The 22458-nt window shown below is 48.2% G+C and overlaps 2 protein-coding genes across 6 annotated transcripts; both read left to right on the forward strand.

Annotated features, from left to right (window-relative positions):
- Positions 1 to 1661: 1661 nt before the first annotated feature.
- Positions 1662 to 14279, forward strand: LOC127472098 (alcohol dehydrogenase 1-like). 5 transcript variants are annotated; one of them, XM_051789785.1, is made up of 10 exons: positions 1662 to 1929; positions 3157 to 3216; positions 11107 to 11148; positions 11606 to 11747; positions 11857 to 11944; positions 12054 to 12273; positions 12390 to 12650; positions 12975 to 13110; positions 13453 to 13591; positions 14024 to 14279. In XM_051789785.1, exons 1-10 carry the CDS (start codon positions 1912 to 1914, stop codon positions 14046 to 14048), a joined length of 1131 nt encoding a protein of 376 aa, XP_051645745.1. In that variant the 5' UTR covers positions 1662 to 1911; the 3' UTR covers positions 14049 to 14279. The 5 variants fall into 5 exon arrangements, with proteins under 5 accessions (XP_051645745.1, XP_051645744.1, XP_051645747.1 ...); XM_051789784.1 differs by lacking the exons at positions 11107 to 11148; positions 11606 to 11747; positions 11857 to 11944; ... (3 more) ...; positions 13453 to 13591; positions 14024 to 14279 and adding exons at positions 3496 to 3637; positions 3955 to 4042; positions 4158 to 4377; ... (2 more) ...; positions 5525 to 5663; positions 6096 to 6343 and having other exon boundaries at positions 3157 to 3258; XM_051789783.1 differs by lacking the exons at positions 1662 to 1929; positions 3157 to 3216 and adding an exon at positions 9905 to 10134 and having other exon boundaries at positions 11047 to 11148; positions 12012 to 12273.
- Positions 14280 to 17834: 3555 nt separating this feature from the next.
- On the forward strand, positions 17835 to 22458 carry LOC127472100 (alcohol dehydrogenase 1-like). The gene is made up of 9 exons (XM_051789789.1): positions 17835 to 18067; positions 19282 to 19383; positions 19621 to 19762; positions 20080 to 20167; positions 20275 to 20494; positions 20611 to 20871; positions 21152 to 21287; positions 21632 to 21770; positions 22203 to 22458. Exons 1-9 carry the CDS (start codon positions 18050 to 18052, stop codon positions 22225 to 22227), a joined length of 1131 nt encoding a protein of 376 aa, XP_051645749.1. The 5' UTR covers positions 17835 to 18049; the 3' UTR covers positions 22228 to 22458.

The following is a 22458-nucleotide window of genomic DNA, read 5'->3' on the forward strand; positions in this document are numbered from 1 at the left end:
ACAAACTCTCCATCTGACAAAGCACAAATGGTGTTTCCTCAAACCTTAAACTATGCCAGGTGTTTACTGAACATCACTCGGCTTCGCACACAGCTGAGCACTCTCATGTTTCTGCTCTCCCACCACATCCCACCCACCCAGCCACTCCCCCTGGAAACAGCACAGGACAGTTGTGCAACTCCAGCAGCACATGCTGCAGCGTGCAGAGACATGCACTATGCAGCTCTATTTTTACATGTTTGTGAGACCACCCTCCCTGACAGTGCATCACGGCCGAATGATCATTTCCACACAGCATAATCCCCTTCGCTGCTTCCAGGTTATCAGATGGAGAGCACCGATCCCAGTAATAAAAATATCTGTGCTACGCAGATACCTGGGAGACAACAAGCCTGTGTTTTGTTCAAGGGTTGTCACATCTTTGGACAAATGAAAAAAATTTTTCTCTTACAGATACATAAATCATAAGTCATGACAGATTTATTTATTTTTTAATGCAGCAGGCAGACCAGGCTGAATATTGAGCATCTTAAAAACTTCATTCTAAAACTCTTTATTCCTGGGAAATTATACATCACCAGCGTTCATGGTCTGATAGAGGCTACAAAAGGTGTGCAATGTATGAAAACATAGAAATTTAATGGGAAAAACTGGTAGATGTCCCTGTTCACCTGAAATACAGATACAAATGATCCACAAGTGCATGTTGGCTCCAGTGCCAACTGCTCATCTCCAAGACAGGAGCATGGTAGCACCTGGCCATCACCACCTAGAGGTTGGGCTTGACCAGCAGTGCCAAGAGGCAATTCCATGTGGCTTGAACCACTGTCACACCACAGGGCCGCCATGCTCTGTGCAAGAGCTCAGCCAGCTGCTGGGGCACAGTAGTGCTGCTGGGCTGCACCGGTGAAGCTGGAGATGGGTTCAGGGAACTTGAGACTTGGAGGCTCAACCTGCCAACACCAAGTGCCGCAACTGCTGCTGACCTTCCCCCTCGGCCCATGGAGCAGGGCTGGGACACACGGTAGCAAGCACCAACACAAACCTCTGTGTGAAGTACCCTGAACACAGAAATGTGGGACTGACATCTTCCAAAATGCAGAAGCAGTTCCCAAACACACATGCTGCTCCTCTCAGCCTAGGTCTCCAACAAGCTCTTATTCATCCATTCTCCTATAAATCACGTTGTCCAATGCCTCAGCAGAAAACAGCTCTGTGGGAACCCAGAGAGCTTGGGGAGAGTGAGCCCACTAACAGACTGGGTTACACATCAGTGAAGGAAATGTATCCTTGGAAAAAGTCCCTTCCTGAGACACTGTCACCTTACTACTCAGGTGAAAACAGCTGCAATACCACAGATAGTAAAGCTTCAATCCAGAAGGACATGTGTATCTGTACATCACATCATGTTTTCACTACCTTTTCTTTTTTCTTTTTTTTTCTTTGAATTTTTAATCCTTTAGTAAATACCTTGGTGTGAACGTCCACCAGGTCAAATGCTCTGCCTTGGCAACCCAGAGACACTGAGGAAGCCCCAGCAGTGCTACAAATCTCCTCCCTATACACCTGCCAGAAAACAACTGGAGGAAAAAAAATCTTCCTGTGCTCTCCATGCCTTTCAGGCAGGGGAAGCAGGGAAAGGCCTAAGGGCAGAGTCACTGATAAAAGCCACCCTGGAGGACTTCTGACCCCATCCAGCTATCCGGCTCCTCCCCTCAGCACTCCCTGTGCTCCTCAGTGTCCAACATCCAACACAGATTAACCACAGCTCTCTGCTCTCCAGCGACAGTGCCACGCCAGGAGTGCTCCAGTTCCACAACTGGGGGACTTTACAACACAGAGCTTCGGCCAGACAGGCAGCAGCTTCCCTCCACACCAATAAAGCAACGGGAACGCCTCTGCTAAGACCACATGGCCACTTCGGGAAAAGTAAGGACAATGCCTTTTCCATCTTCCTTTCCGAGCTGCCCTGCTCTTGGGGAAATACTCTGCAAATGGCTCAGCCTGTGCACTGCTACTGCATGCCCTCTCTCCTCCCAGCTTACTCCCTTACTCCCCCAGTTCTTCCAAACCCCTTTGAATTCCATGAGCTTCTGCTTTCCTACAACTGCACCTGTCAGTACCTGCACTAGGTAGTGCCTTTCTCCTCTGTCCAGCCCACCAGCTCAGCAATGAGATACTGAATTGTACTGCTCTGAAAAACACCCTCCGGCTCAATCCCACTCTCTGCTCCTGCTTTGGCAGGAAATAGAGCTCTTCCATCTTGCAGCCACTCATCTCCTGCATTCAGCCTTGTCCACGGCGATGTTATTTTCAAGCTTCAAGCTCCATTTTGCTGATGTCAGAGCAGTTTTGGGTTGATCAGTGCAGAATTTTTGTGTGATGTCACACACAAAGCATCGCTTTGGTAAGGCAAGCAATTATCTAATTACCACCCAGACATGGACCGTTTCCTAATCCCTCTTAGTTACCTTCAGCCCACTGAAACTCAAAGTACTGTTCTTTGTGCTGAAGCTGCAGAAGCGCTTGTGTTGCTGTCACATCTGTCTAGTACACCAGAGTCTTTTCCCTTCAGGGATCTTCTCCATGTCGCCTACCAAAAGACAGTTTGGAACTCACTTCATGTTTACATGGCAAATATGAGAGGGGCCAGAGCTATCCTCAGCTTCTCCTTAGCTCAGACCAGTCCAAGGCCAGGCAGATATCAGCACTCAGTGCTGTTGGAAGGGTCCACAGCCTCTCTTGTGCCACAGCAGCTCAGCCCTGCTGCCCTGCTGTCATCCACAGAGCCCTGTCCTGCAGACACAAGGCAGGTGGATTCTATTCAGTTTCCAGGGAAAACACAACCCTTACTCTCTATGGACTGGTCACTTTGTCTTTGCATTTCACTCTTCACACAATGCCAGTGTTTACTGAACATCACTTGGTTTCATGGACAGCTGAGCACTCACGTGTTCCTGCTCTCCCACCACATCCCACTCACCCAGCAAGTCCCCCAGGAAACAGCACAGGACAGTTGTGTAGCTCCATGAGTGCATTGCAGTGTGCAGAGACACGTGTTGGGCAGCTGTAGTTTTGGTGATTGTAGGACAACCATCCCCAGCCGTTTGCCAAAGGTGAACATTCCCATACAGCCTAATCCTGGGTTGCTTCCAGGTTATCAGATGCAGAGCTGCTGTTGCCTGGGCCGTGGGCAAAGAACTCTCTGTTGAGGAGGTGGAGGTTGCGCCTCCAAAGGCAGGTGAAGTCCGGATCAAGGTAAAAAGACATTTCAATAAGTTTTTTCTCCCTTGCAGGAATTGCACTTCTTGTGGCTATAATTTGGATATAACCAAATGATAGCCACAAGACTATAACCCATATAATAAGGCCTGGGGTCTGCCCATAGGCCTTAACTGTCCAGAGGAGTCCTGTGGAAAATCATTCCACAAATTCAGTTAAACAAAGGCTGGGCTATTTCTATAGTTCATCGTCTACTCTTTCCCCTCCAAACAGATTGTGGCCACCGGCATCTGTCACACAGATGAACACGTTTTGAAAGGTTGCTTTCCTAATGTGGAATTCCCAGTTATCCTAGGCCATGAAGGAGCTGGGATTGTGGAAAGTGTTGGAGAAGGAGTGACCTCTGTGAAACCAGGTAATCAATGCACACCCAAACACATGCACACAAGTCAGCCCTCAAAGTGGGTGAGGCTAACAACAGCTCAGAAACTTCTCTCCGTTCCTGAGTCAGTGGCTCAACATCTGAGTGCACACTCATTGCACTGGACTGTCACATACACTTTCCTGGTCTGTTCCTCATGTACATGAGTGGGGCTTGGAGTAATTCATCCTGACAGAGGAAGGGAAGGGTTTGTGGTGGGTTGCTGCAATTGGAAAGCTCAGCAGAGGTGCTCCAGCACCCTCAGGGCCTGCTTAGCAAGAGGTATCAAAAAGGGATCCACTTTGTTGCAGGAGACAAAGTCATTCCCCTTTGCCTCCCTCAGTGTGGGGAATGCAGCTTCTGCCTGAATCCTGAATCCAATTACTGCCTGAAATGCCAGTGAGTTTGCTTCACCATCCCCTACACCTACATGGGGTTGGCTGTCTGACAACAAGTCTGACAACACCATCAGTGCTTTAGTCAATGAAATACAAAAGATTTCTCCTCTCCACAGTCTCTCTGAACCACAAAACCTGCTGCCTGACAAAACCACCCGGTTCACTTGCAAAGGGAAGCAGATCCACCACTACATGTGGGTCAGCACCTTTGCAGAATACACCGTGGTCCCAGAGTACGCCGTTGCCAAGATAGATCCTGCAGCACCTCTGGACAAAGTCTGCTTGCTCGGCTGTGGGTTTTCCACAGGCTATGGGGCTGCCATCAACACTGCCAAGGTTGGTGTTCAGGCGTGTCGAGCACCCCAAGGCTGCCCTCACACCCTCACCAACCCCTCTCCTCCTCCTCCTCCTCCTCCTCACGCTGGAGACTCACAGGGCCCTGTGCTGTGCAGGTAAAGCCAGGCTCCACCTGTGCCGTCTTCGGCCTCGGAGGAGTTGGCCTCTCTGTTGTCATGGGCTGCAAGGCAGCTGGAGCTTCCCGCATCATTGCCGTGGATATCAACAAGGACAAGTTTGCCAAGGCCAAGCAGCTGGGAGCCACCGACTGCATCAACCCTCGAGACTGCCAGAAGCCCATCCAGGAGGTGCTCACTGAGATGACAGGACAGGGTGTGGACTACTCCTTTGAGGCCATTGGCCTCAAAGAAACCATGGTAGGTGGCATTTTGGCACGTGTCTTCCCTCCCAGATCAGTCACAGGTTGCCATCACGGAAAAATTCACACAGGTGGGAAGTTCCTCGCCTGCTGCCTGCACTGCTGGGCACACCTTTGTGAGAGAAAGCTGTGTACAGGACCTAAAAGAGGCCTTGAACTCTCAGTGTCTCCTGCACAAGGGAGGATGTGTTTTCAGATGAGCAGGGAGGGCCAGATGACAGCTCAGAAAGAACACTTTCCTGACCAGCCTGCCAGTGCTTTCTCTAACTCACCTCTCTGTCCCATCAGATTGCTGCCCTGGCCTCCTGTAATATGAGCACTGGCATCTGTGTGATGATTGGGGTACCGGATTCGCCTTCAGGCATTTCCCTTGACCCTATGCTTCTGCTGACTGGGCGTACATGGAAGGGGTCAGCGTTTGGAGGTATGAAAGTTAAGAAAACATTTTAGAAATTTCAGCTTTTCCTTTCATGGCAGTTTACAAATCCTATTAAAAGAGGATTTTCATGAAGAAGTGAACTAAAAAGGAGCACTACATTAAAGAGTAGCACTAAAAATGCTAATAAAAATGCTAATAAATGTGTATAGTTCATACAGTATAACACATACAACTGTCTCTGCTATCCCACCCATTCCAAAGAGGGGAAATTACCACACAAGAGAGTGGCACCAGTACTGGTCCCTCAGTCCTGACCCTCACAGTAACACTCCCTTCCCAAAACTGCATTTCTCCCATCATTCACTGTAGCTGCTTGCTCTTCATTCTAGGCTGGAAGTCAAGAGATTGTATACCCAAACTAGTTTCCAGCTATTTGGAGAAGAAATTCAATTCAGACTTGCTGATCACGCACACGCTGCCCTTTGCTAAAGTGAACGAGGGATTTGAGTTGTTACGGGCAGGAAAAAGGTGAGACCCTGACTAGCAGGAGTGAGGCACAGCAAACAGCACCTGCTCCTAAAAGTCAAACAGCCCAAATGCTCTGGCAGGCAGAGCACACAACACTGTCTTCTCAAAAAGCACCTGAGTCTTTTGAGGAAGCAGGGCCCAGAGCCCAGTGGGGGGACAATCTGCCATAACTCAGAGGGAAGAGCCTACGTTCAGCACAGGGAACCCTGCAGCTCATGGTTCAGCTCAACTGAGATCCTGTGGCCTTATCACCTGAGGGGTTCCCTTCAGCAGAGATTTGAAGGCTCCCCCACTGCTGCACGTCTCATGCAGCTGAGTGAGGAAGAGGCTGGAGGGAAAGAAGGCAGCTGGTCCCCAGGCACACCTGCCGACCCCGCTGCCTGCTCCTGAACCGCAGCACCAGTAAACCCTCCCTTCCCTTCCACTTTTCAGTATTCGCAGTGTCCTGCTCTTCTGAGGGACACAGCCATGGAAAGCTGAGAGGAGGCACCAGCCCAGCAGATGCTCTCCTGGCCCAGCCCCTTCTCAACCAGCCCCTCACCTGGTGGGGCACAAGGAGACGACAATAAGGAATTCGCCTATGCTGATGTTGCTGCTGGTCCTCCTGTGCCCAGACAAGACCCAGAAGCATCCCTCTTCTGACAAAATGCTTTTACCAATAAAAGGTTTCAGTCAAACTCGTCCCACGCAGTGCACTCAATCAACAGAGGTCTCACGGGGCATGAGGAGCTCCTCCTCATCCCGCAGGCCCTTCCACCACACCCCTGGTCTCTGCAGTGAGCAGCTGCCTTTGCCCCTCCACTGCCACTGCCTCCCACCTTCACCCACCTCAGACAGCTCTGTCCCCAGCTCTGGCACACCTCTCTGTCCCCATCTCAGCTGGGTGAATGCTGCAGCCTCAACCAAAGTCCAGCAGGTAAATCACCGCTCCTGCTGCTGCTGCTGCTGCTGCTGCTGCTCTCTGGTCTCACTCACAGGACCACAATGTGTTCTGCTACTTGAAGTGATCCCCACACCAAACCTGTCACTCCAGCACCTTTCATTTAAACATCAGGTTTTCTTATCACTTTACTTTGTACTAGTCTCTCCTCATTTTTCCTTCCTCCATTCATATTTGTCCTCTTTAGACCCTTTTGCCTCCTGATCTCAGGCTTTTCTCCTGACCTAGCTTTGTTCTGGATAACAACTTCAGAAAAATTTACAGACTGGAATAAGGAAGAGAAATTACAGGTGCATTTATGTCCTGCCTTATGTAAATGTGGGTGCTAAAGGTACTCTACCCAGCCTTTCAGAAACTATAAAGCAAAATTCCTCCTTACATGGCAGAATTAAATTCTGTAGGAGCTAGCAGGATCACAACCAGTCTGGCAGCTAAATTTGTTCTGTGCACAAAATGGGTCCCTTCCAATTTGAGATATTCTAGGATTTTATCATTCTGTGATAGAATGGACTCACAATCAGCAATGGCTGTAAGACTCCTGCTCTTTATTTAACATATTTTTCCCCTCCACCTTTCTCCTTCACTAGAGTGAACGGAATCAACTGATTTTTTAATAGACTTTGATCAATAGTTTTCTTATATCTCTTCAATGTAAAATTCGTCAGGGTGGATGCAACTCTCGCATTCCTTACCTCATTTGACTCGTCCCCCTTTTGTTTTGTATCAGGTATACAGTATTTTTGGTTCTAATGGAGATGAAAGCAACAGGGCATGGTAGAGAATAGTGAATTATCAATCCTGCAAACAAATGCAGGATATGATTCAGTTTGTCCTTCATGGTGGCATGTAAAAATGGTACACTGAAGACAAAAATTTAATGCTGAGTCAGTAATAAAGGCAATAATATCTGCCTTTGTCTTTTAACTAAACGTTTCTGGGGACTTGAAACTGCTGCAAGCAGGGGAAAAGGCAAGATTTGTACTTAACCCTCACAAGTGCATTTCAGGGTCTTTTCCACAGAGATTTCTGACAAAGATTCTTCCAATTTTCCACTGCTTTGATACAGACAGTAAACAAACTTAATGCACACAGGGGGCCAGAGCCCTGACTACCAAGATGAAGACAAACACCTTGTGAGGCCTGGGCCTATCTGTACAAACATCTGACCTCCCCGATCAATTCTTAAGACTTGTCTAATACATGAATACATGCAGCAAGTCAGGATAGGAAATACTGTGGAATGGAGATACACAGCATCTACCATTAAAAAGTTAATCATTAAATCCGTGTCTGCTGACATACAAGTTTGATTTGATTTTCCCTCTGTTAATTAGATAAGAAAAAAACAACCTCTCGTCTTAAGTAAGAGGTTGCTGCACAGCAGCAGGATCTCACTAGCAACTCCCTGCCATAATCACACACATGTCAAATCCTTTGCAGAGATGCCAGCCACCCATGGCACTTCACAACTGCAAGCACGGCAGACAGCAGCTCTGTGTTGTCTTCCCATCAATGTCGGGTTTGCAAGTTTGGTGGACTAGAGCATCACACAGATGTTTTAAGGAAAGATAATATTACACCATTGAAAGACCTTTCTACAAGCAGTTTTTAGGTTATAAACTCAACAGCAGATACTAGACATGTTTTAACAGGTGTGAAATGCAGGTAGCACTGTTCACATTTATGTCCTTATGTGTGAGATGAAAACATAGGCCAATGTATGGAATGTTATCTAGGAAGCAGTTGAATGATTTCAGTATCTGTTACAGCTCTTTTAAAATTTGTTGGTTTAAACTTTGAACACTTCCAATCACACAGGATATCAGCCATAGAGCATTTGTCACCTGGAATTGCTTTCCAACTCTGGTGCAATGTAGAAAATGGATTGGCAATCAAAGCCAACCAAACTATGGCCCAAAAGCTGTGTAAAGTGGGCCTGCCTGAACCTCCTAAAGAGTATTTTTAGGTTTTGGCTAACCAGTTAAATTGGTCCACTTTCAGAGTGAAATGAGGATTGCAAAACACATGAAAACACATGAAAGTCCTGGAGAAGAACCATATCTTTGCTCCACCAAATCTGTTGGTTGAACTGATAGGAAAACAGGCATGAAAAAGAGTAGTTTAGATTAGATTTTAGTGAGAAATTCTTTTATTATATTCCAGTGGTCAGACACTGGAACAGGTTGTAGAGAAGTTGTGGATGCCCTGTACCTGGAAGTTTTCAAGGGCAGTTGGATGGAGCTCTGAGCAATCTGGTCTAGTGAAAGGTGTTCCTGCCTGTGGCAAAGAGGTTGAAACTAGCTGATCTTTAAGGTCCCTTCCAATCCAAAGCATTCTGAGATTCTGTGATTCTATGGAGGACATCAGAATCAATTGTAGAGCAGGGTGTCCTAAGCATGACTCTACAGAGTAATGCCTTCCTAATTCATGAATGCTGCATTTTTTTAAGATCACGTCTAATCTTTTTTGCATCCTAACGTCAACAGGAATCTTTTGATTTAAAAAAAAATCAAATCAATATATCTATAATCTTGTTCAACAGCTAAGAGTTAAGTTCCACTCATTACAGCATTCTAAACATTTCCTGATCCAAGAAGGATTTTTATTTCATTAGTGGCAGTCTTCTAGGAAATTGTCCCATTCCCTAGGTGTACAAATGCACCCTTTCAAGGCACAGAGGAGGATTCCTTTCTAACCATGGGGGTTGCATCACCCTCAGGGTGCTCATCTTGGCCAGGTTCTCCAACAAGCTCTTATTGATCTAATCCTCCCTATAAATCACCTTGTCCAGTGCCTCAGCAGAAAACAGCTCTGTGGGAGCCCAGAGAGCCTGGAGTGACGGAACCCACTCACGGACCTGGTTCCATATCAGTGAAACAAATGTGTCCTCGGGAAAAAATCCCTTCCTTACACATTCTCCCCTACTCCTCAGGTGAAAACAGCGGCAACAGCACAGACAGTAGAGTTTCAATCCAGAAGGTCACGTGTATTTGTACGTCACATCATGTTTTCACTACCTTCTGTTTTACCTTTTTTTTTAAATTTTTAATCCTTTAGCAAATACCTTGGTGTGAATGGCCACCAGCTCAAATGCTCTGCCTTGGCAACAAGGGGACTCCGAGGAAGCCCCAGCAGTGCTGCAAATCTCCTCCCTCCACACCTGCCAAAAAACAAATGGAGGGAAAAAAAAAAACCTTCCTGAGCTTCCTGTGCCTTTCAGGCAGGGGGAGTAGGGAATGGCCCGAAGGCAGAGTCACTGATAAAAGCCACCCTGGAGGACTTCTGCCCTCCTCCATCTCCCAGCCACTATCAGACTCCTCCCCTCAGCAGTTTCTGTCCTCGTCCAGCATCCGACACAGATTAACCACAGCTCTCTGCTCTCCAGTGACAGTGCCACGCCAGGAGTGCTCCAGTTCCACAGCTAGGGGACTTTAGAACACAGAGCTTCGGCCAGACAGGCAGCAGCTTCCCTCCACACCAATAAAGCAACGGGAACGCCTCTGCTAAGACCACATGGCCACTTCGGGAAAAGTAAGGACAATGCCTTTTCCATCTTCCTTTCCGAGCTGCCCTGCTCTTGGGGAAATACTCTGCAAATGGCTCAGCCTGTGCACTGCTACTGCATGCCCTCTCTCCTCCCACCTTACTCCCCCAGCTCTTCCAAACCCCTTTGAATTCCATGAGCTTCTGCTTTCCTACAACTGCACCTGTCAGTACCTGCACTAGGTAGTGCCTTTCTCCTCTGTCCCGCCCACCAGCTCAGGAATGAAAATACAGAATTGTACTGCTCTGGAAAAACCCTCCTGCTCAATCCCACTCTGTGCCCTTGCTTTGGCAGGAAATGTAGCTCTTCAGTGGTTCCATCTTGCAGCCACTCATCTCCTGCATTCAGCTTGTCCATGGCAATACCCTTTCAATCTGCAAGCTCCATTTTGCTGATGTCAAACCAGCTTTGGGTTTATCAGTTGAGCAGGGTTTGAGCAACATCACACACAAATCATCCTTTTGGCAAGGGAAAAACGGTCCAGTTGTCAACCAGATGGGGACCGTTCCCTAACCCCTCTCAGTTACCTTCAGCCCAGTGTCTTACAAGGCTGACATCAAAGCTCTTTGTGGCATTGGCACTAGGTAGGGTCCACAGTTGCCATGGGAGCACAATCTGTCCATTAACATATGACAGTGTTAGGAAAAATCCCCTGAAGCCATAAAACCCCAATCATTTTCCAAAGTTATACCTGATACTCTTTGCATGACAAAGCACAAATGGTGTTTCCTCAGACCCTAAACTAGGCCAGTGTTTACTGAGTATCACTTGACTTCAGGGGAAGCTGAGCACTACCAAGTTTGTCCATCTCTGGTTTAGATGCTTGCAGGATAACTGTCCCCAAGCGTGTGCTAAAGGAAAATGTTCCCATGCAGAGTAATCCTCTTGGTTGCTTCAAGGTTATCAGATGCAGAGCTGCTGTTGCCTGGGCTGCAGGACACCCACTCTCCATTGAGGAGGTGGAGGTTGCACCTCCAAAGGCAGGTGAAGTCCGGATCAAGGTAAAAACACATTTCAATTACTTCTTCTTCACCCTTGTGGGAATTGCTCTTCTTGTGGCTATACCTTGGATATAACTCAGAGATCTCTGTCTGCCAGTAGGCTTTAAGTGTCCAGAGCTGCCTTAGCTCAAAGACACCATCTGCCAGGGCCTCTGTTTCAGACTAGTCCTTGCCTAAGCTGTCTCATAGGAATTGGCATCTCCAGCCCGTGCTCTGCTGGACTGACCCCTGTGATCCTCACTGTGGCCTCCTCTCCAGTCCCACCTCCAGCTCAGTCGGGAGGAAAGCCACATGGAGCATTCAGCATGAGGAGAAGGGGAAAGCCCAGCCCAGGCATAGCCTGCTGCCATGGAGTGTCAGCACTGATTGTGGGGGCACCATAGCACCCCTGGGAAAATTACTTCCACAAACTGAGTAAGTCAGAGGCCAGATCACCAACACTTTCCTCTCCAAACAGCTTGTGGCGGCAGGCATCTGTCGCACGGATGAACACCTCTTGCAAGGCTGCTTTCCCAATGCAGAATTCCCAGTTATCCCAGGCCATGAAGGAGCTGGAATCGTGGAAAGCATTGGAGAAGGAGTGACCACTGTGAAACCAGGTAACTGGCACACACAAAAACACATGCCTAGGATTCAGCTCTCCAACAGGTAGCACCCTCAGGGTCTGCCCGCAGAGGGGCACCTAACAAGGGATATGTGTTCTTCCAGGTGACAAAGTCATTCCCGTTTGCGTCCCTCAGTGTGGGGAATGCAGCTTCTGTTTGAATCCCGAATCCAATTATTGCTTGAAATCCCAGTGAGTTTGCTTCACCTTCCCCTACACCTACACCTACTCTCTGACAAGTCTGACACCCCACCATCAGTGCTTTAGTCAATGAAATACAAATGTTTGCACCTCCCTATAGTACCTCTGAACCACAAAACCTGCTGCCTGACAAAACCACCCGGTTCACTTGCAAAGGGAAGCAGATCCACCACTTCCTGTGGGTCAGCACCTTTGCAGAATACACCGTGGTCCCAGAGTACGCCGTTGCCAAGATAGATCCTGCAGCACCTCTGGACAAAGTCTGCTTGCTTGGCTGTGGGTTTTCCACAGGCTATGGGGCTGCCATCAACACTGCCAAGGTTGGTGTTCAGGCGTGTCGAGCACCCCAAGGCTGCCCTCACACCCTCACCAACCCCTCTCCTCCTCCTCCTCCTCCTCCTCACGCTGGAGACTCACAGGGCCCTGTGCTGTGCAGGTAAAGCCAGGCTCCACCTGTGCCATCTTCGGCCTCGGAGGAGTTGGCCTCTCTGTTGTCATGGGCTGCAAGGCAGCTGGAGCTTCCCGCATCATTGCCGTGGATATCAACAAGGACAAGTTTGCCAAGGCCAAGCAGCTGGGAGCCACCGACTGCATCAACCCTCGAGACTGCCAGAAGCCCATCCAGGAGGTGCTCACTGAGATGACAGGACAGGGTGTGGACTACTCCTTTGAGGCCATTGGCCTCAAAGAAACCATGGTAGGTGGCATTTTGGCATGTGTCTTCCCTCTCACATCATTCACAGGCTCCTGGGAAATTTTCCAGGGAAAAATTCACACAGGTGGGAAATTCCTTGCCTGCTGCCTGCACTGCTGGGCACACCTTTGTGAGACAAAGGCAGCCTGTTGGTTTGGGGAGAAAACAATGTATGGCTCTTAAAAGTGGCCATGAACTATCCATGTCTCCTGCACAAGGGAGGATGTGTTTTCAGATGAGCAGGGAGGGCCAGATGACAGCTCAGAAAGAACACTTTCCTGACCAGCCTGCCAGTGCTTTCTCTAACTCACCTCTCTGTCCCACCAGATTGCTGCCCTGGCCTCCTGCAATATGAACACTGGCATCTGTGTGATGATTGGGGAACTGGATGCTGGTTCAGAGATTTCCCTGGATCCTATGCTTCTGCTGACTGGGCGTGCATGGAAGGGGACCCTGGTTGGAGGTATGAAAGTTAAGAAAACATTTTAGAAATTTCAGCTTTTCCTTTCATGGTAGCTTACAAATCCTACTAAAAGAGGATTTTCATGAAGAAGTGAACTAAAGAGGAGCACTGCATTAAAGAGTAGCATTAAAATGCTAACAAAAATGCTAATAAACCTATGTGGTTCATATAATATAAAACATACAACTGTCTCTGCTATCCCACCCATCCCAAAAAGGGAAATTACCACACAAGAAAGTAGCACAAGTACTGGTCCCTCAGTCCTGACCCTCACAGTAACACTCCCTTCCCAAAACTGCATTTCTCCCATCATTCACTGTAGCTGCTTGCTCTTCTTTCTAGGCTGGAAGATGAGAGATTGTATGCCCAAACTAGTTTCCAGCTATTTGGAGAAGAAATTCAATTCAGACTTGCTGATCACGCACACGCTGCCCTTCGCTGAAGTGAACGAGGGATTTGAGTTGTTACGGGCAGGAAAAAGGTGAGACCCTGACTAGCAGGAGCGAGGCACAGCAAACAGCACCTCCTCCTAAAAGTCAAACAGCCCAAATGCTCTGGCAGGCAGAGCACACAACACTGTCTTCTCAAAAAGCACCTGAGTCTTTTGAGGAAGCAGGGCCCAGAGCCCAGTGGGGGGACAATCTGCCATAACTCAGAGGGAAGAGCCCACGTTCAGCACAGGGAACCCTGCAGCTCATGGTTCAGCTCAACTGAGATCCTGTGGCCTTATCACCTGAGGGGTTCCCTTCAGCAGAGATTTGAAGGCTCCCCCACTGCTGCACGTCTCATGCAGCTGAGTGAGGAAGAGGCTGGAGGGAAAGAAGGCAGCTGGTCCCCAGGCACACCTGCCGACCCCGCTGCCTGCTCCTGAACCGCAGCACCAGTAAACCCTCCCTTCCCTTCCACTTTTCAGTATTCGCAGCGTCCTGCTCTTCTGAGGGACACAGCCATGGAAAGCTGAGAGGAGGCACCAGCCCAGCAGATGCTCTCCTGGCCCAGCCCCTTCTCAACCAGCCCCTCACCTGGTGGGGCACAAGGAGACGACAATAAGGAATTCGCCTATGCTGATGTTGCTGCTGGTCCTCCTGTGCCCAGACAAGACCCAGAAGCTGACAAGACCCAGACCTCTTCTGACAAAATGCTTTTACCAATAAAGGGTTTCAGTCAAACTCGTCCCACGCAGTGCACTCAATCAACAGAGGTCCCACGGGGCACGAGAAGCTCCTCCTCATCCCGCAGGCCCTTCCACCACACCCCTGGTCTCTGCAGTGAGCAGCTGCCTTTGCCCCTCCACTGCCACTGCCTCCCACCTTCACCCACCTCAGACAGCTCTGTCCCCAGCTCTGGCACACCTCTCTGTCCCCATCTCAGCTGGGTGAATGCTGCAGCCTCAACCAAAGTCCAGCAGGTAAATCACCGCTCCTGCTGCTGCTGCTGCCGCTCTCTGGTCTCACTCACAGGACCACAATGTGTTCTGCTACTTGAAGTGATCCCCACACCAAACCTGTCACTCCAGCACCTTTCATTTAAACATCAGGTTTTCTTATCACTTTACTTTGTACTAGTCTCTCCTCATTTTTCCTTCCTCCATTCATATTTGTCCTCTTTAGACCCTTTTGCCTCCTGATCTCAGGCTTTTCTCCTGACCTAGCTTTGTTCTGGGTAACAACTTCAGAGAAATTTACAGACTGGAATAAGGAAGAGAAATTACAGGTGCATTTATGTCCTGCCTTATGTAAATGTGGGTGCTAGAGGTACTCTACCTAGCCTTTCAGAAACTATAAAGCAAAATTGCTCCTTACATGGCAGAATTAAATTCTGTAGGAGCTAGCAGGATCACAACCAGTCTGGCAGCTAAATTTGTTCTGTGCACAAAATGGGTCCCTTCCAATTTGAGATATTCTAGGATTTTATCATTCTGTGATAGAATGGACTCACAATCAGCAATGGCTGTAAGAGTCCTGCTCTTTATTTAACATATTTTCCCCTCCACCATTCTCCTTCACTAGAGTGAACGGAATCAACTGATTTTTTAATAGACTTTGATCAATGGTTTTCTTATATCTCTTCAATGTAAAATTCGTCAGGGTGGATGCAACTCTCGCATTCCTTACCTCATTTGACTCGTCCCCTGTTTGTTTTGTATCAGGTATACAGTATTTTTGGTCCTAATGGAGATGAAAGCAACAGGGCATGGTAGAGAATAGTGAATTATCAATCCTGCAAACAAATGCAGGATATGATTCAGTTTGTCCTTCACAGTAGCATGTAAAAATGGTACACTGAAGACAAAAATTTAATGCTGAGTCAGTAATAAAGGCAATAATATCTGCCTTTGTCTTTTAACTAAACGTTACTGGGGACTTGAAACTGCCGCAGGCAGGGGAAAAGGCAAGATTTGTACTTAACCCTCACAAGTGCATTTCAGGGTCTTTTCCACAGAGATTTCTGACAAAGATTCTTCCAATTTTCCACTGCTTTGATACAGACAGTAAACAAACTTAATGCACACAGGGGGCCAGAGCCCTGACTACCAAGATGAAGACAAACACCTTGAGGCCTGGGCCTATCTGTACAAACATCTGACCTCCCCGATCAATTCTTAAGACTTGTCTAATACATGAATACATGCAGCAAGTCAGGATAGGAAATACTGTGGAATGGAGATACACAGCATCTACCATTAAAAAGTTAATCATTAAATCCGTGTCTGCTGACATACAAGTTTGATTTGATTTTCCCTCTGTTAATTAGATAAGAAAAAAACAACCTCTCATCTTAAGTAAGAGGTTGCTGCACAGCAGCAGGATCTCACTAGCAACGCCCTGCCATAATAATACACATGTCAAATCCTTTGCAGAAATGCCAGTCTCCCATGGCACTTCACAACTGCAAGCACGGCAGACAGCAGCTCTGTGTTGTCTTCCCATCAATGTTGGGTTTGCAAGTTTGGTGGACTAGAGCATCACACAGATGTTTTAAGGGAAGATAATATTACACCTTTGAAAGACCTTTCTACAAGCAGTTTTTAGGTTATAAACTCGACAGCAGATACTAGACATGTCTTAACAGGTGTGAAATGCAGGTAGCACTGTTCACATTTATGTCCTTATGTGTGAGATGAAAACATAGGCCAATGTATGGAATGTTATCTAGGAAGCAGTTGAATGATTTCAGTATCTGTTACAGCTCTTTTAAAATTTGTTGGTTTAAACTTTGAACACTTCCAATCACACAGGATATCAGCCATAGAGCATTTGTCACCTGGAATTGCTTTCCAACTCTGGTGCAATGTAGAAAATGGATTGGCAATCAAAGCCAACCAAACTATGGCCCAAAAGCTGTGTAAAGTGGGCCTGCCTGAACCTCCTAAAGAGTATTTTTAGGTTTTGGCTAACCAGTTAAATTGGTCCACTTTCAGAGTGAAATGAGGATTGCAAAACACATGAAAACACATGAAAGTCCTGGAGAAGAACCATATCTTTGCTCCACCAAATCTGTTGGTTGAACTGATAGGAAAACAGGCATGAAAAAGAGTAGTTTAGATTAGATTTTAGTGAGAAATTCTTTTATTATATTCCAGTGGTCAGACACTGGAACAGGTTGTAGAGAAGTTGTGGATGCCCTGTACCTGGAAGTGTTCAAGGGCAGTTGGATGGAGCTCTGAGCAATCTGGTCTAGTGAAAGGTGTTCCTGCCTGTGGCAAAGAGGTTGAAACTAGCTGATCTTTAAGGTCCCTTCCAATCCAAAGCATTCTGAGATTCTGTGATTCTATGGAGGACATCAGAATCAATTGTAGAGCAGGGTGTCCTAAGCATGACTCTACAGAGTAATGCCTTCCTAATTCATGAATGCTGCATTTTTTTAAGATCATGTCTAATCTTTTTTGCATCCTAACATCAACAGGAATCTTTTGATTTAAAAAAAAATAAAATCAATATATCTATAATCTTGTTCAACAGCTAAGAGTTAAGTTCCACTCATTACAGCATTCTAAACATTTCCTGATCCAAGAAGGATTTTTATTTCATTAGTGGTAGTCTTCTAGGAAATTGTCCCATTCCCTAGGTGTACAAATGCACCCTTTCAAGGCACAGAGGAGGATTCCTTTCTAACCATGGGGGTTATGTCACCCTCAGGGTGCTCATCTTGGCCAGGTTCTCCAACAAGCTCTTATTGATCCAATCCTCCCTATGAATCACCTTGTCCAGTGCCTCAGCAGAAAACAGCTCTGTGGGAGCCCAGAGAGCCTGGAGTGACGGAACCCACTCACGGACCTGGTTCCATATCAGTGAAACAAATGTGTCCTTGGGAAAAAATCCCTTCCTTACACATTCTCCCCTACTACTCCGGTGAAAACAGTGGCAACAGCACAGACAGTAGAGTTTCAATCCAGAGCTTCAATCCAGAAGGTCACGTGTATTTGTACGTCACATCATGTTTTCACTACCTTTTGTTTCACCTTTTTTTTAAATTTTTAATCCTTTAGCAAATACCTTGGTGTGAATGGCCACCAGCTCAAATGCTCTGCCTTGGCAACAAGGGGACTCCCAGGAAGCCCCAGCAGTGCTGCAAATCTCCTCCCTCCACACCTGCCAAAAAACAATTGCAGGGAATAAAAAATCTTCCTGTGCTCTTCATGCTTTTCAGGCAGGGGGAGTAGGGAATGGCCCAAGGGCAGAGTCACTGATAAAATCCACCCTGGAGGACTTCTGACCCCATCCAGCTATCCGGCTCCTCCCCTCATCACTCCCTGTGCTCCTCAGTGTCCAGCATCCGACACAGATTAACCACAGCTCTCTGCTCTCCAGCGACAGTGCCACGCCAGGAGTGCTCCAGTTCCACAACTGGGGGACTTTACAACACAGAGCTTCGGCCAGACAGGCAGCAGCTTCCCTCCACACCAATAAAGCAACGGGAACGCCTCTGCTAAGACCACATGGCCACTTCGGGAAAAGTAAGGACAATGCCTTTTCCATCTTCCTTTCCGAGCTGCCCTGCTCTTGGGGAAATACTCTGCAAATGGCTCAGCCTGTGCACTGCTACTGCATGCCCTCTCTCCTCCCACCTTACTCCCCCAGCTCTTCCAAACCCCTTTGAATTCCATGAGCTTCTGCTTTCCTACAACTGCACCTGTCAGTACCTGCACTAGGTAGTGCCTTTCTCCTCTGTCCAGCCCACCAGCTCAGCAATGAGATACTGAATTGTACTGCTCTGAAAAACACCCTCCTGCTCAATCCCACTCTCTGCTCCTGCTTTGGCAGGAAATAGAGCTCTTCCATCTTGCAGCCACTCATCTCCTGCATTCAGCCTTGTCCACGGCGATACATTTTTCAAGCTTCAAGCTCCATTTTGCTGATGTCAGAGCAGTTTTGGGTTGATTGGGGTAGGATTTGTGTGATGTCACACACAAAGCATCGCTTTGGTAAGGCAAGCAATTATCCAATTGCCAGCCAGACATGGACCGTTTCCCAATCCCTCTTAGTTACCTTCAGCCCACTGAAACTCAAAGTACTGTTCTTCGTGCTTAAGCTGCAGAAGCGCCTGTGTTGCTGTCACATCTGTCTAGTACACCAGAGTCTTTTCCCTTCAGGGATCTTCTCCATGTCGCCTACCAAAAGCCAGTTTGGAACTCACTTGTGTTCATGGCAAACATGAGAGGGGCCAGAGCTATCCTCAGCTTCTCCTTAGCTCAGACCAGTCCAAGGCCAGGCAGATATCAGCACTCAGTGCTGTTGGAAGGGCCCACAGCCTCTCTTGTGCCACAGCAGCTCAGCCCTGCTGCCCTGCTGTCATCCACAGAGCCCTGTCCTGCAGACACAAGGCAGGTGGATTCTTTTCAGTTTCCAGGGAAAACACAACCCTTACTCTCTATGGACTGGTCACTTTGTCTTTGCATTTCACTCTTCACACAATGCCAGTGTTTACTGAACATCACTTGGTTTCATGGACAGCTGAGCACTCACGTGTTCCTGCTCTCCCACCACATCCCACTCACCCAGCAAGTCCCCCAGGAAACAGCACAGGACAGTTGTGTAGCTCCATGAGTGCATTGCAGTGTGCAGAGACACGTCTTGGGCAGCTGTAGTTTTGGTGATTGTAGGACAACCATCCCCAGCCGTTTGCCAAAGGTGAACATTCCCATACAGCCTAATCCTGGGTTGCTTCCAGGTTATCAGATGCAGAGCTGCTGTTGCCTGGGCCGTGGGCAAAGAACTCTCTGTCGAGGAGGTGGAGGTTGCGCCTCCAAAGGCAGGTGAAGTCCGGATCAAGGTAAAAAGACATTTCAATAATTTTTTTCGTCCTTGCAGGAATTGCACTTCTTGTGGCTATAATTTGGATATAACCAAATGATAGCCACAAGACTATAACCCATGTAATAAGGCCTGGGGTCTGCCCATAGGCCTTAACTGTCCAGAAAAGTCCTGTGGAAAATCATTCCACAAATTCAGTTAAACAAAGGCTGGGTTATTTCTAAAGTTCATCGTCTACTCTTTCCCCTCAAAACAGATTGTGGCCACCGGCATCTGTCACACAGATGAACACGTTTTGAAAGGTTGCATTCCTACTGTGGAATTCCCAGTTATCCTAGGCCATGAAGGAGCTGGGATTGTGGAAAGTGTTGGAGAAGGAGTGACCTCTGTGAAACCAGGTAATCAATGCACACCCAAACACATGCACACAAGTCAGCCCTCAAAGTGGGTGAGGCTAACAACAGCTCAGAAACTTCTCTCCGTTCCTGAGTCAGTGGCTCAACATCTGAGTGCACACTCATTGCACTGGACTGTCACATACACTTTCCTGGTCTGTTCCTCATGTACATGAGTGGGGCTTGGAGTAATTCATCCTGACAGAGGAAGGGAAGGGTTTGTGGTGGGTTGCTGCAATTGGAAAGCTCAGCAGAGGTGCTCCAGCACCCTCAGGGCCTGCTTAGCAAGAGGTATCAAAAAGGGATCCACTTTGTTGCAGGAGACAAAGTCATTCCCCTTTGCGTCCCTCAGTGTGGGGAATGCAGCTTCTGCCTGAATCCTGAATCCAATCACTGCCTGAAATCCCAGTGAGTTTGCTTCACATTCCCCTACACCTACATGGGTGACAACAAGTCTGACACCCCCCCATCAGTGCTTTAGTCAATGAAATACAAATGATTTCTCCTCTCCTCAGTCTCTCTGAACCACAAAACCTGATGCCTGACAAAACCACCCGGTTCACTTGCAAAGGGAAGCAGATCCACCACTACATGTGGGTCAGCACCTTTGCAGAATACACCGTGGTCCCAGAGTACGCCGTTGCCAAGATAGATCCTGCAGCACCTCTGGACAAAGTCTGCTTGCTCGGCTGTGGGTTTTCCACAGGCTATGGGGCTGCCATCAACACTGCCAAGGTTGGTGTTCAGGCGTGTCGAGCACCCCAAGGCTGCCCTCACACCCTCACCAACCCCTCTCCTCCTCCTCCTCCTCCTCCTCACGCTGGAGACTCACAGGGCCCTGTGCTGTGCAGGTAAAGCCAGGCTCCACCTGTGCCATCTTCGGCCTCGGAGGAGTTGGCCTCTCTGTTGTCATGGGCTGCAAGGCAGCTGGAGCTTCCCGCATCATTGCCGTGGATATCAACAAGGACAAGTTTGCCAAGGCCAAGCAGCTGGGAGCCACCGACTGCATCAACCCTCGAGACTGCCAGAAGCCCATCCAGGAGGTGCTCACTGAGATGACAGGACAGGGTGTGGACTACTCCTTTGAGGCCATTGGCCTCCAAGAAACCATGGTAGGTGGCATTTTGGCACGTGTCTTCCCTCCCAGATCAGTCACAGGCTGCCATCACGGAAAAATTCACACAGGTGGGAAATTCCTTGCCTGCTGCCTGCACTGCTGGGCACACCTTTGTGAGAGAAAGCTGTGTACAGGTCCTAAAAGAGGCCTTGAACTCTCAGTGTCTCCTGCACAAGGGAGGATGTGTTTTCAGATGAGCAGATGACAGCTCAGAAAGAACACTTTCCTGACCAACTCGACAGTGCTTTCTCTAACTCATGTCCCTGTCCCATCAGATTGCTGCCCTGGCCTCCTGCAATATGAGCACTGGCATCTGTGTGATGATTGGGGTACCGGATATGGCTTCAGAGATTTCCCTTGATCCTATGCTTCTGCTGACTGGGCGTACATGCAAGGGGTCACTGCTTGGAGGTATGAAAGTTAAGAAAACATTTTAGAAATTTCAGCTTTTCCTTTCATGGTAGCTTACAAATCCTACTAAAAGAGGATTTTCATGAAGAAGTGAACTTAAGAGGAGCACTGCATTAAAGAGTAGCACTAAAAATGCTAATAAAAATGCTAATAAACGTGTATAGTTCATACAGTATAACACATAAAACTGTCTCTGCTATCCCACCCATTCCAAAGAGGGGAAATTACCACACAAGAGAGTGGCACCAGTACTGGTCCCTCAGTCCTGACCCTCACAGTGACACTCCCTTCCCAAAACTGCATTTCTCTCATCATTCACTGTAGCTGCTTGCTCTTCTTTCTAGGCTGGAAGACGAGAGATTGTATGCCCAAACTAGTTTCCAGCTATTTGGAGAAGAAATTCAATTCAGACTTGCTGATCACGCACACGCTGCCCTTCGCTGAAGTGAACAAGGGATTTGAGTTGTTACGGGCAGGAAAAAGGTGAGACCCTGACTCGCAGGAGTGAGGCACAGCAAACAGCACCTGCTCCTAAAAGTCAAACAGCCCAAATGCTCTGGCAGGCAGAGCACACAACACTGTCTTCTCAAAAAGCACCTGAGTCTTTTGAGGAAGCAGGGCCCAGAGCCCAGTGGGGGGACAATCTGCCATAACTCAGAGGGAAGAGCCTACGTTCAGCACAGGGAACCCTGCAGCTCATGGTTCAGCTCAACTGAGATCCTGTGGCCTTATCACCTGAGGGGTTCCCTTCAGCAGAGATTTGAAGGCTCCCCCACTGCTGCACGTCTCATGCAGCTGAGTGAGGAAGAGGCTGGAGGGAAAGAAGGCAGCTGGTCCCCAGGCACACCTGCCGACCCCGCTGCCTGCTCCTGAACCGCAGCACCAGTAAACCCTCCCTTCCCTTCCACTTTTCAGTATTCGCAGCGTCCTGCTCTTCTGAGGGACACAGCCATGGAAAGCTGAGAGGAGGCACCAGCCCAGCAGATGCTCTCCTGGCCCAGCCCCTTCTCAACCAGCCCCTCACCGAGTGGGGCACAAGGAGATGAGAATAAGGAACTCGCTTATGCTGGTGTTGCTGCTGGTCCTCCTGTGCCCAGGCAAGACCCAGAAGCTGACAAGACCCAGACCTCTTCTGACAAAATGCTTTTACCAATAAAGGGTTTCAGTCAAA

The sequence above is a fragment of the Manacus candei genome, unplaced genomic scaffold, assembly GCF_025592945.1.
Source record: "Manacus candei isolate 608988 ecotype Guabito, Panama unplaced genomic scaffold, ASM2559294v1 h1tg000028l, whole genome shotgun sequence".
NCBI classification, from domain to species: domain Eukaryota; kingdom Metazoa; phylum Chordata; class Aves; order Passeriformes; family Pipridae; genus Manacus; species Manacus candei.